This window comes from Medicago sativa, chromosome 2 (assembly GCF_051527215.1).
Source record: "Medicago sativa cultivar Bolivia chromosome 2, Bolivia_mono, whole genome shotgun sequence".
Taxonomy (NCBI): domain Eukaryota; kingdom Viridiplantae; phylum Streptophyta; class Magnoliopsida; order Fabales; family Fabaceae; genus Medicago; species Medicago sativa.
In genome coordinates, this window is record NC_140750.1 from 23616775 (window position 1) to 23633246 (window position 16472).

Below are 16472 nucleotides of genomic sequence, written 5' to 3' on the forward strand. Positions count from 1 at the left end.
CTATCAATTTTTTCGTTTAATTTAAAATCAAAACAAATGTATTATTTTCCAAACAAATAAAATTTGAGTTCAATATAACAAGTTATAAGTTCTTAAACCTAAGTTAAATTTACAGTAGTATTTTTTTTTTGATAAGTTTATTCAAAATCAAATATTTATACGATCTTAAGTTTATTCAAAATCAAATATTATTTTAGAGGTAAATTTACAGCGGTTAATTTGTTAAGACAAATGAAATATATTAGTAACACATGAATCCTAACTTAGATATAGCTACTTCTTTGGCGACACATTTCAAAATCATTATTTTTTATATTTTTAAGTTCAAACTTTTTAAAATATTTAAAACATCCAAAATATAAGTTCAATATTATATGGTTAATAATTGAGATAAGTATTCCATCATGCATAAGTTAGTTTTTACTTCTTTCAAAAAGAAAATTACTTCTTACTATTTGATCAATAAATCGTACCATGAGATTGAATGAGATATATGATGAAACTTAACTTAATGATTCAATAATAAAAAAATACATTTGTGCATTATTCAAGATAATTTTACGTGTGTATATTATACAGAGCTCCAATATATATATATATATATATATATATATATATATATATATATATATATATATATATATATATATATATATATATATATATTGGAGAGAAAAATCAAATACGTGATACCTGTTGGCCTCATCATTTATAGTTGCTATAAGACATAGCATCTTGAGTACTTAGTGTCTGAGAGTTTTTAGAACGAGATTTTTGAAAACTAGATTTTTGAGATTTTTGAGAATTCGAATAGCTCATATTTTTCATCTGGTCCGAGACTTGATTTTTCTTAGCATCATTCGAATTCGTATTTGTAGGGGGATCTCCCGAATAGCTCATGCCATTATTTTTTGAACTCATTTTGTATTTTTTTATGCTAATACAAAATTTATGTTTAAGCAAAACGAGGTAGATAACAATGTATTTATAACCCTAGAATGCTTGCTGCATTATACAAAAGTAATGTACCATGTAATTCAATGGTAAGTTTTGGCCAAATTCATTTAAGCATTTTAGAGACCACACGTAACAGAGTTTAGTTGAGGTTTTAATGCCATGAGCTGAGTCAAAATGATTTTAAATAATTAGTGTTTAAATTGCAATGTTACCCTTCTTGTTTTTCTTTTTTTCTTCATAAAAAAATTGGTGAATGAGAAATTTTTATTAATAGCTATGAAAATGACTTTCTCAAAAAAAAAAAAGCTATGAAAATGACATTTTTATAACTGTTTTTGAACTCTATTACAAAGTCAAGTTCTACCCTTCATTTTTATTAATAACCCTCCAGTTTTATAACGGGTGGTGTTGGCTTGAGACCTTAGAGCGAGGTCATCTTAAGGTCTCAGGTTTGTCTCATCCGATGTCAATTTTAGTAGACTAATTTAACTTCTTCTTTTTTTTTTAAAAAAAAAACCCTTCATTTGGTCTACCAAGTTTGTAGTACAATTCTTTTAAAAATACTTAGGAAATTTTCCATTTTGCTCATAAGGAATTTCTCTGGCTTTTTTTAATTATGTTTATCGATTACAATTTTAGCCATTTTGAAATGTTCAAATGTTAGACAATACAAAAAATAAAAAAATAAAAAAGGAAAATACAAAAAAATAATAAAAAAAAATAAGGAAAAGATTGCAGAGATTTTGCACGTATTCTACGTAAGAAAAAAAAACTATTGAAAGAAATTGCCAATTTCAATACAGCATCCATCGACTTTCACTCTTATATTATTGAGAAATGCTAGTGAAAAAAGAAATGCTAGTGATATTTTTCTTTTTTACAGAAACCTAGTGATTGGTTTACGAAGGGAGAAATTTTATTTTATTTTCAAAGAAGGGGAGAAATAATTTGTTAGTTGGAATAGAATATTGGCCTCCAATAAAAAAACCTTTTAGCTTCTCAACTCATATAGACTGAGATATCTGGGCATTTTTTATAATATTTTTATTCGTAATTTATACATAAGAAATGAGATTTTTTATTGGATCAAGAGTAAAATGTGATTTTTTTTATTTATTTTATCAAGTAGTTTAGTGGCTAGAATTCATATTTTTCAAGGTGAATAAATGAGGTATCCGGGTTCAAATCCTGTCCCTTCCATATAACAATGAATAATCTCCTTGTTAATTGAGCTATGTTCACGGAGACGTAAAATGTGATCTTTAAGTACAATACAAAGGTTCTAAAAAGACTGTAGTATAAAGGTTCTTTTTTTTACTAGAATTTTCAATGAACTATTTTAATAATGGTAGGTGCGGCATTCCATTATGCACTTGACATGGTATGCACGGTGTGGGAAATATGGAAAGAAATAAACAACATGATATTCAATGGCAAAGTTTGTTCGACACATCAGTTAGTTAATAAGATTAAGTCACTTTCTTTTGTGTGGTTGAAGGCGAAAATCTCAAATCTCTCCTTCAATTACCATGCTTGGTGGCTTGGTCTGTTCACTATGTTGGGCATTGGTTAATGTTTTCTTTCTCTGTTTTCCTTGTTTCGGTTTTACTGTTTTTTTTTCTCTGTACATATGTTTGTGATTCTGTTTCTTTCCTGGTACACCTTGTACTAGGGAGAACACTTGATTGGGTAATATAAATTCCATTTTAGCCTTTTTTTTTTAAAAATAAAATAATGGTGGACTAACCTTTATTATTATTTTGCAAATTTTAATCATATATTATCATTTTTCTTCTCAAAGGTCTATCACAACATATAATGCCTCCATTTTTTGGCTAATCATTTTAACAAGAGTTCAAGCCCGAGACTTGGTATAGTTGTTGTTCCTCTTTTCTACTACTCTTTTATCTTGTTTTTCTTTGTTTCAATTGTGGTTTTACTTTACATTGTTACCATCACTTACAATTGTTTTTGGTTATTGGCTGTCTCTGACCCTTGCTACACACATCATAGTTTATTGGTGTGAGTTTTGATTCGAATTCACAACACTTCTCTCAGCAACGACTCTGTCTCTCTTTCATTCCTTTCATTCCTAGTCACCGTCCACCACCCTCTATCTTCAACTTCGTTCACCATCGTCCATTACCATGTCCTCATCACATCGATCGGTTATCATCACACAACCGTTCACCACCCTCATTTTCCAGATCGACTCTCCGTCTAGATCTCTCTCTCTCCCATCAATGTTATCTCACCATGTCGTTTGTCCAACATTACACTTGCGTCTCTATCTCTCGTTTACCACAACTGTGATTATCCCCATTGTAACACCAAAGGGTGACGAGGGCGGGGAGTGGTCGTCGGTGCATAAGGCACGACAATGAACGACTCCAGACAACTTCTAGACAAACCGAATCACATCGGAATGAGAGGGATCCTGAGGTCGTGTAGGTATGAGACTGCATAGTTGAAGGAAGGCTTAGAAGAATTGTTTGGTACTACCTATATCAACAAGATGCATCTTCTTTTTGGTAACTCATTCCATAACAACTCCACAGTTAAGCGTATTTGACTTGGAGTAGTCTTTGAATGGGTGACCTATTGGGAAGTTTATCAGTAAGCTTGTGAGTGAGGACAAAACACGCTGAAAAGACTCGTGTGAGTTTGTAGGGTCAGTTGGCAATGCTTAAAGTTGTCTGGGATATTACACCCATCGTCGTTTTGTCTAGGCAAAATGACAAGTAAGTAAAAGAAGATGGGTAAATGAGAAGGAATGCGGAAAGTTGCAGAGAAGGAATGGTGGTCGAAGAAGAAGGAAGAGGAGGCACAGTCGTATTCAGATTGAGTTCTGTCCTCTCTCTTTCTCTCTCTCTCTCTCTCTCTCTCTCTCTCTCGTTTTCTTGCCGGATCTCTCTCATTGATGGTGATTCAGTGGTGGTGAGGACAACGATGATGAGAGGATAGAAGAGAAGAGAAGATGGATAAGAATGATAGTCGAAAGGACCCATTTGCGCTTGTTTTATGGTTGAAAATAACAAAAATACCCGTATGTAAAATTTTCGTCCCAAAATATGTGTTCAAATATCATTTTTCAAAAAAAAAAATCCCAAATAAAATATCATTTTTCAGAAAAGTAACATTACTTCTCTTCCCATTATTTTATTGTTATTAGATCCACAATTTTACTATAAATATCAAGGTCCATCTTTTCCCTCAACAAAATAATTAAGGTCCACGTTAACAATTTTTCTTTTCGGAAGAATTGGTAATATTACATAGTTCATCTCAATAGCGTGTAACAAAATACTTTCAAAGAAGGATAGGGGTAAACAATTTCAAAGATAGTTTATGAATTTGCATTTACCGGTGAGATCTTTGACCAAATCACCACCGTGCTCGGATAATGGCGTATAGGAACTGCAGATTGTAAAATTCATGTTACTTTCTGAGGAGCTTGAGAAGAAGAACATATATGCAATATAATAATAAACAAGATATTTCAATTCTTTGACGGTTTCTTTTCTTCATTTCTTAAACTAATCTGCCCAAGGATCATCTGAAACAGTATTTCATTAATAATAAAACAGAAATTTATCATTGCTTTTGCTTTGAATCATCTATATATATTGTTATGGTTTTAATGTTTAATAAAGACCATGGTTAAATTTCTCCATTACTAAGTCAAAGGTCCTGACACTACTAATAGAAGACATGTCTAGTGTCTGATACCAACATGACATCTGCACATGTGACATTCAATTATTTCATTTTTTAAAATTAATATAGGTGTTGACGTTTTAGTGTTGTTTCCGGTAATCATATTTGATCATATCGCCACCGTGCTCGGTTATCTCGTGTGTCTGATACCAACACGACATCTGCACATGTGACATTCAATTATTTCATTTTTTAAAATTAATATAGGTGTTGACGTTTTAGTGTTGTTTCCGGTAATCATATTTGATCATATCGCCACCGTGCTCGGTTATCTCGTGTATGAACCGGTGATTATAAAATTCCTGTTATGTTCTGGTAAGAACATATACGATAATGAACTTTACATCATGTCAAAAAAAAAATGATAATAAACTTTACATATTTCAAATGTTTGACGGTTTCTATTCTTCATTTCTTATGCCAAAGTGTAGTGAAACTAAACATTTTGTAATTCCCAAGGATCAATTGAAACAGATATTTTGCGGAAACTCACATTGCTTTACGCTTTGTTAAAAATAGAGAACCAGCTTATAAATATGAAACGACATTTTTTTTTGGTGTTAAACGACATTTTTTTTTGAAAGAAAATATGAAACGACGTTAAAAACATATGTTTAATTATATTATTATTTTTTCATTTAAGATAACATGGAAAAATTTGAGAGCAACGTATATTCAAATCTTTAACGGTTATGTTCTTCATTTCACAAGCCAAATAATTATAACAAGGAAATTAAACATTTTGTAATGGCCAAGGATCAAGTTAAACAAAAATTTGCGAAAATGCACATAAAAACTATGGTTAAGGCGCGTCGAAGCAAAAAAAAAAAAAATTCGAGACACTTCTTTTAAGTTGTCAAACACGTGTGGTACGGGTGCCATCGCGTATCAAACATTGAGACATCTAATCGTAGACATGTCTGTGCTCGAATGGTTTAAACCTCAGGTGAGTCAAAATGATTTAAATCAGTGTTAAATTATATTGGTTTCCTTCATTTGATCGTATTTAGTTTACTATCAAGTTTCAGTGCAATTGTTTTTGCAAATACCCATGAAATTGTTAGCTTTGTTCATAAGGAAAATAATATCAAGCAGTCACATCCACTTACTTAAGTAACTTTTTTAGAATTGTTATGTGACGTAGTTTACTTATCTCATTTCAACAGTGTGTATCAAAATATTGTCAAAGAAGAATTGAGAAACTGTTAACAATTTTCAAAGGTTATGAATAAAAACCTATATGCAATTTATGTTTCTGTAATTTATTTCTGAAGCCAATGTGCAAGGAAATTAAATATTACGAAATACCCAAGGATCTATTGAAACCGAAATTTTGTAGAAATATACCATGGATTTGACATGAAGTTTACAAAGAAATAGGCATGAGCATGTTTGGATTGTCTTATTTGAGTTTATTTACTGACATAATTATATTTTTTGTGAGACTATTTGAGATATAACTTATAAAAATAGCTTTTGACAATTTTCACGAGTTTTTCTCGGCTTATTTTCAAGAAAAAAGAAGGGAATAAGTTTAAATAATCATATAATCTTAGTTTATTTCATGAAGTCTAGGACTCGTCACATAATTCTCTTGAAATGTTGCGAACAACGAACTGGTACTTGCATACTGGTTCGTGGTACTTTGGCAAATTGGTTCACCAACCCCTTGTAATTCGTGGAAATTGGCATACCGATGAACCGAGACAAGTGAGTGAAGATCAAAGAAAGAGGAAGAAGATGTTGAGTAGGAGATAAAAGAAAGGAAAATCTATGGTGGAGCAAGAGAACGTTTCTTGCAAAATAACACCGATAAAACAGAACAAAAATGAAATTAAAGTGAATATAAAAAAATATTTTGGGAAGTGGGAACCTTGTTACACCTTGCTACTATAACTCTTCTACTTGTTTCCAATATTAAGATAAGTTACTATACTTAATTAGGTAGTATTATAGTACTACCAACCAACGCGTACCAAAATCTTCTCATGTCACGTACCTTAAACCCATACACGTACCGTGTACCAACGCGAATTGCAAATTATGTGACTATGGGCAAGACTCAAGAGAATTGACTCGTCTAGCCTTTGAACAATTTCGGGGTTGAAGTATTGTTAATACGATTTATTTTAAATTTGAACTCGCCTTCGGCACATTTTTCGTTCTCTCCATAGACAAAAATTTGCTGCTAATTGGTTAGGATGTCTTTAGAATATCATTTCTTACTATTGTATCCTTTTACCATACCAATTGGAATTCCTATACAAATTCGCTTGTTATCTGTAGCAAAAGATCAGCTTTCAGGTTCATGAAGTTTCATATCTTTCTTATAAGTATGAAATTCTGGGCTTGTTAAAAAAAAAGTATGAAATTCTGGAAATCTTATACCAGTGTGTTTGCTATTTCCTGATTTTTGGGATTGGTTTCAGATTGTGATATGGCTGGTTCATGAAGTTTCATATATTTCTTATGAAGAGTATATATGAAGTCTTTGTTTATTTTTATCTTGTGCATTTTCTTTTTCAGTAATCCATGATTCATGCATCCATTTGAAAAGGCTCATTTACAAGAACTAGGGTTTACTGAATGAAGGTTTGCTTTAGATGTTTCCCACAATATTCTTGCATATTAATGGAACATGTATGATGTTAGAAACAATGATGTTATCTAACATCGACAACTTCTAGAAACAAATCAAATAACATAATAAAAATTTAATTTAACAAAAAACAATGATTCCATATATATTACAATAAGAGTACTGCTATTTGTTACAAAGGACTTGTACAAGAGAAGAATGCATGAAAAAGGGATACTTCAGTACTTCACCAATCCGGGGCCGACCATACCTAGGAGATTGGATCGTTATTATTTGTAAGTGTTATATGCTGCCCCGTAGATTTCTTGAGTTTATTATCAAACTTCTGTTATAATAATACACATTTTTCTTACTATAATAATCCACTACTTCTCTAGTACATAAATCATATTTTTACCAGGCTTAGATAGAGTACTCCAATAGTAGGTTGAGTAAATGATATCTGAAAACAAAGAAAATTGCAAACCTATGTACAAAAGTATTGGGAGGAAAGAAAATATTGAAATGAAACCAGGAACCCACGTCGAACCATGGTAGTATACTATGAAGAAATTAGTACTTAATGCTACCATCATGCTTGTTACGGAGATAAATAATGTGACCAATCCACATATTAGCTTTAAAGGTAGTGATTTATAGAAGTCATACTCTCCATAACGCGAGACAAGAATAGACAAGAAAATCAATATCGCGGTCGCAGATGAGATGAATGCAGATGCATCTGATATTGCAAACACCAAGAATGATGTTTTATTCAAATAGTGTGGTTTTCCTGAGTCATCGGTACCGCCTGGTAAAGTAGTTGCAGCAGCAAACACTCCGGTAGCAATGACAGTTGAAATTAGCATGCAAGACTCGGCAGTTTTTTTCATCCACGACTCTGCGTTTTCTCTTAGTGTTTCATGCTCAATTGAGAATAGCTCTTGTGCAGTAAAGCCTTCAGAGTTTCTCATCTTTATCTGTGCAGGCAACATTATCTTCTTTACTTTCTGTCACATGAAAATATAGATATGTAAATTTTTTATATTGCTATTGACACAGGGAAAACACATACTCAATAATAAGCAAACACATGGAGAGAGAAATGTCAGCACAAAATTCAACATATTTGTCTAAAAATCAAATTACTATGCTGTAAAAACAAGGACAATTGTAAAAATAAACTGAGAGCATTATTTATATAGTAGAATAGGATAAGTGTCGAAGTAGCTCGCTTTTAATTTCTGAATAAAATGAATAAAAAGGGTTGCATTGAATGTACCTCAAACCATAGTAACTCGACGCACATTTGAAAAGCAGCTCCAGAAACCAATTCAAGTTGACTTCGTGGTGCTAATTTTGCAGCCAAGTGCAATAAAGTGTTTCTGTCATTATCATCTTCATATGTTACTATGATACCCTTAATATGCCCTATTTGATGTACGAGATTGAAGATACTAGCATGTCGATGCAAGACAGCTATGTGTAATATAGTTCGGTTTTTGCTATCCACATCCCATATCAAGCTAGGATAAACACTGAGAAGCTCCGATAAGAATCCAAAATTTCCAACCTCAGCAGCATCAAATATTAGTTGAGAAGGTTTATTTAGGATTTTGTTTAACTCCTCCTTTGAGGAGTAGTGTTTTTCAAGAATGGTGGTCCAAAGAAATTTAACCAATTGGAAAACAATGTGATTTTTCATGCCTGCAATAAGAGACATGGTTACTTAAGTTAATGAAACCAATTTAAAAGAATTAAAAAAATATAAAAGTTAATACAAGTATTTACCAGGATTGGTCATGATGGGAAAATGATCATGTTCAGGACAATGACAACCAGAATCCAATGGATTTCGATTTTGAGCCAAGAGATGCAAAGCTGTCTCTTCATTCACATCTCGTGCAAAAGCTAGTGCATTCCTGCTTCTTACCATTTTTAAGGCTAAATCTGCAATTGGAAAAAAATTTATTCATCAATATATTTGCAATTCAGAAGTTGTGGAAATAGCCCATGCTGTCTATGTTGGACCGATGATGGTAAATCGCTCAAAACTTAGACGACAACTGAAGTTGCCATCTTTAAATAGAATTTTAGAGGCTTCAATTACCTTACAGCTGAAACAGTGGTCCAATCGGTGTTGATTTTACAAAGCCAATAAAAACTATTATAAGTTGTGTAATATGTTATTGATACGTGTTTCTCTTGTTTTTCGTCAACCCAACTCAGATTAATTTTACAAGCTGATACTTACAACAATACCTTTTTTTGATAGAGTTTCAAACCATTTTTTAGCATTGTCGCCACATAGACCATATGAACTACTCAAAATTCTATATTTAGAGGCCGATATTTTTTAACTAGTTGCAAATTTGGTTGCTCAATCAGTTGCAAAATTAATTTGCCATCATTTTAAATACCGATTTTTATAATGTTGCTAAACTATTAGTCGCTAATGTTGGCAACCGATTTGACAACTTCCATCTCTAAATCAGTCACAATATGATCGTTTTTATAATGAATTTCAACTGTTAGTAATACTTACCATAGATGCCAGTGTAGATACAAGCAAAGAACAATAAATCCCAGTCTGCATCTTCAAAACAATGTTTGGTTTTATCATATAGATGCCATGTCATTTTGCATCTTCCTTGCAAAGCAGCATAGTGAATAGGAGTATTTCCATTTCCACCCCTTTTTACAGGTAATTGTGAGTTCCTATCCAACAGTAAGTCAACAATTTCAATGTTTCCAGCTGCAGCAGCAAAGCAAAAAGCAGTGTTTCCATTGACATCTTGCAATGCTATATCTTTGTCATCAAGCATATTCAATAACTCCTTCACAAAGTGAATGTGGTTTGCACCTGCAGCAATATGCAGTAGAGTAGGATGCCCATTTGTTATGGCAGCATTCTTGAGCTTATTCTCTTTGTCTATGATGCGCTTAGCTGCCGGCCAGTTTCCATTTAGAGCATGCTTGTGAATGGGAACACAAAGGTTGAGAAACCTTTTCCTTGGATCATCACCTAAAACAAAGGTTCAATAGCAGTTGAAGAGAGTAATTATATTGTACTATTAGAATATTATAATATGTTAAGTATTAATGCTTATATTATTAAAAATAATTGTGAATAATAGGTCAACGATCCTTCTCTCCTAAACCATATACGCATGGTCCCTGATCTTTCGTCCTAATGTCAACATCTGAAATCTCTCTATGTCCAACTCTCTAATGTCGGTTCTCCTGTATGAAATAGAATACTTGTTCTCCAACTGATTTCCGACCTGACGGATGCTTATGCCACGGTGGGCTCACAAATCTGTCACGAAGACTCATTTTCCCCTTTTTAAAAAGCTCACTCAATGATCATTTTGGAGGAAACAACAAGAGCGTAAAAGGCTTCAAGCTGAGCAGACAACTCTATCTTCATCTCCACAAGAGCGTAAAAGGCTTCAAGTTGCGCAATAACTTCACTTATATTCTTTAATATGTGGATGACATTATTCTTGTTGCTTCTTCCTACTCTCTTTATGCATCTATCATGTCTAATATTTATTAGGCCCTTTCGGTTACTTTTTAGGTATATATGTTACAAAACATTCAGGAGGCATTTTTCTCTTCAAAAGAAATATGTAGAAGAAATTATCTAGCATGAAGGTATGACCTCTTTCAATCCATGACCTACACTAGTGGTAACAAAGCCCTATCATGATCCATTACAATATTGCAACCTCGCCCAAACATTACAATACTTGACATTTACAAGACCCAAAATCTCGTATGTTGTTCAACAAGTGTGGTTGTTAATACATGGTCCAAAAATACAATGCATGCCCGCATGGAAACATGTCATTTATGGTACTAGAGAGTTCGGCCTCCACATGTATCCCTCCTCCCTTGACAAGCTCATCTCTTTTACAGACGCATACAGCTGGAATGGATGTCAAGACACAAGAAGATCTACCTCTGATTATTGTGTAAATCTTGGAATAATTTAATCTTATCGTATGCAAAAAGACAACAGATCTTGTATGGATCAAACACAGAGGCTGAATACCGCTAATGTATTGTTTGAATCATTTTGGATTAGAAACTTACTTTAAGAACTTACAAGAGTTACTTTTGTCTATTGTGATAACGTAAGCGCCTTATACCTATCCGACAATTTAGTTCAACATCAAGCCACACATTGAGATGGATGTACACTCCGTGCGTGAAGAAGTTGCTTGCGATCATGTGTGTCTCTTACACATTCACTCTCGTTATTAAATTGCTAACTTAAAAAAGGGACTTTTATTGCAACTCTCGTTATAAATAATTGTGAATGATTAGTCCATGATTGATTGTATATATATATATATATATATATATATATATATATATATATATATATATCTATGAGACAAGTATATTATTAGCATTTGATAATAACTCATGACAATATGAGACATATAGAAAACTATTTTGTGTACATATATATCACTGATCAAATGAATGAAACATACGGACAATAATATTTAAACATGGACTAATATTAATATTATAGTAGTAGATTTTGAAAATAGTATATAATTAGTAACAACTGGATATGATAAACTTTTGTTTCTTTCTCTATAGATCGCTGCGTTCTAACTTCAAATGTTTGATATATATAGTTGTAAAACGACAGTTCTTAGATCTGGAAGTTACGGGTTCAAGCTCCGATAGTGCTTTTAGAGTGAGGTAAATGTAAATACATTTGTAAATGTTCTTTGAGTTCGAAGGTATTTTCTGCGTGGAACCGTAACATTATCCCTTCACCCTAAATTTTTCTTATAAAAATAAAAAATAGAAAGTAAAAAAAAAAGAGATAGCTACATTATTTGTATCTAAAGTACAAAATAATTTGAAAGATAGAGAACCATACTTGTTTCCTCTAAAAACTCAAGATTTGGTCTGTTGTAGGTTGCTGATGCACTCCTTTGAACTACTGATACTGGAGATGTAGAACTGACATCAGATGTTGTCACTTCCCTGTCAAAGACAATATATAAATATCTTTCAATTATTTTGTAGAAGAATGTCCTTCAAATATTAATCTTAGAGAATACTGCAATAATGTCTTTAACATTATAGTCAAACTCACAACTAAGCAAACACAAATAGATTATTTTGAACAAAAAATTAATATGTACGAAACATAATTAAACACTTAACCTGTCAAGCTCCTCCCACATTTCCTTAGCTGTCTGACAACTTGAAATTCTCTTAAGATCATCTGGATTTATGGCACAACATAAAATATTTTTGGCCTTTGCTTCTTGTTCCATGTTCTTGATATCTTCATCGTCGAATTCATCTTCAGTTTTCAACTCTTCTTGACCATTTATTAATTTTTTTGGAATTTTTGGTCCATTTTTAATCACAAGCCAAAGTTTGTAGTCAACTGATTGTATGAATATCTTTGTACGCTCTTTCCATTCAGTACAGTTTGTACCATCGAAGTATGGTGGCTTTGAAATGGATCTTCCTTCCACGATGGTTGTGTCCATATTTTTTTTATTTTGTTACCTGCAAATGATGGTATATGTTTCCTCATTAAGTCTAGGTTTTTGCTACTTTTTTTATTTTAATATGTTTGCTTTTCAAGCTTAAATAATGTTTTGTCATTTTGGGCTCAAGAATATGATTTTTAATGAGAAAGATTCCCACCCCCTTACATGGATTGATCATTACCAATTTTTCAAAGAGCAAAGCTATCAATAAAATTTGATTTTAGAAAAAGCCAAGAAGATAACTTTTTCTTTTAACATCAATGACAAACTTCACTTGATAGAAGTGAAAAAAGTACAAATAATACTCAGTTTGAATAAAAATAGTATAGGTTTAAAATATTTTTTTAAGGGAATTTTTAAATAATTTTTAAAAAGCATTTGTATTTTTGTAATAAGGGTAATTTAACATTTTATGTGATTAAAATTAATACTTAAACAAATTAAATATACTAATATAAAAAATGGACAAAATTACATTTCATTTTAAGATTTATTAAAGAGATATTTAATAGTTCACAAAAAAGAAGAAATATTTAATTTCATATTAAATAAAAATAATTAAATTGTGATTGAATTTGAACTGACAAATTAACTTGTTATATGGAAGAACTGTTTTATAATTTTGTCAAAAATAAAATAAAATAGTGTTTGATTATTAAAGGCGCTTGGAGACAAATTACTCCAAGGGGCAAGGACCACCTATGATTCCTTATTAGTGCATGTCCCATTAACATGTCTCCCTGCATAAAATTATTGTATTTTTTTTTCTTTTAAGGATTCTCTTTCTTTTCTTTTGATTACGTCTAAATAAAGAATGCTAGTCAATAGAGTATGACTATTAAATGATTATGTTTTTGTCATTTAGTATTATACAGATCAGTGGTAGATATTAGAGTAAAAAAAAAAATATATATGGCAAGATAGAGAAATGTTAAAAGAGAAAAAGAGGACAATTCTATTACAAATTAAACATTCGTATAAATATTCAATTATGAAATTAAACATAGTTATTATTTGTGAATATTATTTTTAATCATAGTGAACATTCTCTTCCATCATAGTGAATATTATTTGTGAATGAATAATCAAAAAATTTAACATAGTTATGCAGTAAGCTGAAATAGTTTTTATTTATAGCAATAGAAGTTGAATGCATAAACAATGAGCTTCATATAAAGTAGAGGACTATTAAAGATATAAAAAGTTTGAGATGCAGCATGTGTGTGTGTGTATATGTATAATATTAATCTCTAAAATTTATATTTTTTTATAGTAACTCAACTTTTATTTTAATTTAAATAATCATCTTTTTTTTAAAAAAAATAAATACAATTAAATCGAGGCTATATATACATAAAGAACCAAATTATATGGATTGCACCTGTGTAATATTAGTTTTTGATGTCATTGTTATTACCTCTCTTTTAATCAATCATTCTCTCTCATCTAAATAATTTATTTTAATCATTTATTAACAATTCTCTCTCATATAAAGTGCACTAATGTCGTCAATGTCACAAAAGTTAATGTCATCCAAATAAAACCACAAATTATACCTAGTAAAACAAAATTTATCATGTCGTGTGAAGTTGACTTAGTTGATAGATATATCGTATAATATTGTAACAGCGGAGATCGAAATATAGACATCTGACTTTTTCAATTTGAGGTGAATTTCTAATCACTATACTATTTGAAAAAAAAAGAAACATATTCGCGGTACTCCTGGTAGCTATGACCGATGTGGATGTGGTAGATGTCCAACGTCCGTGTGGCTTAAACAGTAAAAACGACGCTAGTTATTCGAAGGTTCTACTTTGCTAACTTTTAAATGAATTCGAACACTTTATAAGTAGCAGTCCTTTTGTTAAAAAAAAAAAAAAAAAAAAGTAGCAGTCCATTTATTCGAAGACTTTATATAAGTAGCAGTCCATATATATATAGTATTCTAGTATAACAAAAAATTTGCGGCTAAGATTTCAACCCGATAAAGAAATGTTAAAGCACCATACCTGGAGGAAATAAGTAAAGAGGACTTTAATTTTCTCCTGCACTTGTCTGTACAATTATGACAAACAATATGATCAGTATATGTACTTTTAACTTCTGAAAACATTATAAAAAAAAAAGTACAAATTAATACAATAGTAAATTAGTAAATATACAGGGAAATTACTCAGATTTGTAGATCAATAAATATATGTGTAATATATGGTCGGCTTCTTGGGAAATTAAGGGAAGAGTAGGGAAAATATTGAGTTTGAAGAATTATTGCTGGTTGAAGTTATATACACAACTAAAAGGAGAAACAGGAATATTGAGAAAAAGAAGATTGTGATAAATGAAGGATAGAAGAAGGGGGAAGTGTGGAAAAATGGTTGCATCCCTTTGGCATAAAAAAGTTAGAAATGCAAGTCAAGTAATATAGTCAACAACCGACCATTATTATATCGTGTTATGCATTAGTGCTGTTTGCTTTGTTTCTTTGTTCTAGAACTTTAGTTGTTTACAGTAATTTTGTATTATGGAATATTCTCTCCGTCCCAAAATGTTAGCGTTGATGTATTTGATACAAATTTTGAATCAAACACACTAACTTTTGTTGATCATTTTTTGCTTATATTATTTTAGCGCAGAGTTTATATTATTTTAGGACAGATGAAGTATTTAGAAGAGCCGAAAGAAACTACTAAACAAACACCGTTGTAAGAAAAAGTTAACTACATAATCAAAATTACAATATTAAAGAATATTCTAAGGACCACAAAATGCCACATCAATTACAAATTGATATGAAAGACGACAATAGGCCACACTAGTTTCTAAGAAAATTGGTCAAAAACAATTTCAAACACAATAGATTGCTCATCATCAAATCAAATAAGTATAATTCATGAATCTTCTGTATTCATGAACACAACAAGAACAACATACTAATTTTTCAACCGAAAGAAAGAACGTTTCATGAACACACTTCCACCAATAGTTTCTCTTTTCCTTCATTATGTGCTGCTCTCAATGTTTTTCAATTTTCTTTTGGTGCAGCTATTGCAATTCCAAGCACTCAACAATTTGCCAATTGTAAATTCACCCTATGATGTGTGTCAGTTTAGGGATGATTTATATCTGACTATCACTTTTTTTTACCATACGCGTGTCCTATTTTTTCCGTTAAAATTACCTTTTGTTCGGCTATTTCGTATTATATAATTTGAAATTTTCCTATATATAATCCGAACGCTATTTCGGATTATATAATTTGAAACTTTCCTATATATAATGCAAAATCATAAAATTCCAACAGTTAGGTTTTCCACAAAAACTTCTCTCTCACCCCCTAGAATCTGAAAATTCAACATTGTGTGATTCTTAAAGAATTTTTGCTCAAAAGCATCACATGCCTTTTCGAACACCAAACACAAGGTAGGGTAGCATTGCTTCGATTTAGCGTAATTTGATTCCTTTTTATTCTTCTGGATGTTGAACTTGTTCAGATTATTGTTGGCCAGTACAAATTTGCTCTAAGAATCTTCTTTTCCAAAGATTGACAACCTATGTGGTTAAGAAATACTCATTGTTCATCTTAGTTTGAAAGGATTTTGATTTTTTTTCTTTTAAGATTTGGTTCTTCTGTTCTGTGTGGAAATGGTGGAAAAGTTTGTTTTTCTTTATAATCGTTTGTTATG

At 31.4% G+C, this 16472-nt stretch overlaps 1 protein-coding gene across 2 annotated transcripts; it reads right to left on the reverse strand.

Annotated features, from left to right (window-relative positions):
* Positions 1-7373: 7373 nt before the first annotated feature.
* On the reverse strand, positions 7374-15212 carry LOC146945654 (uncharacterized). Of its 2 annotated transcripts, none has more exons than XM_085743958.1 (8): positions 14963-15212; positions 14799-14844; positions 12449-12802; positions 12159-12265; positions 9798-10277; positions 9044-9202; positions 8535-8959; positions 7374-8262 (listed from the first exon to the last, which is right to left on the reverse strand). In XM_085743958.1, the coding sequence occupies exons 3-8, from the start codon at positions 12781-12783 to the stop codon at positions 7639-7641; spliced, it is 2130 nt and encodes a 709-aa protein (XP_085600084.1). In that variant the 5' UTR covers positions 12784-12802; positions 14799-14844; positions 14963-15212; the 3' UTR covers positions 7374-7638. The 2 variants fall into 2 exon arrangements, with proteins under 2 accessions (XP_085600084.1, XP_085600085.1); XM_085743959.1 differs by having other exon boundaries at positions 14952-15181.
* Between the last annotated feature and the right edge of the window lie 1260 nt (positions 15213-16472).

Coding starts and splice junctions, on each gene's coding strand:
- LOC146945654 (XM_085743958.1), bottom strand. CDS start 12,783: ATGGACACAACCATCGTGGAAGGAAGATCCATTTCAAAGCCACCATAC. Junction 10,278..12,158: donor TGAGTTTTTAGAGGAAACAA/GTATGGTTCTCT, acceptor CCTTTGTTTTAG/GTGATGATCCAAGGAAAAGG. Junction 9,203..9,797: donor TATCTACACTGGCATCTATG/GTAAGTATTACT, acceptor TTCCAATTGCAG/ATTTAGCCTTAAAAATGGTA.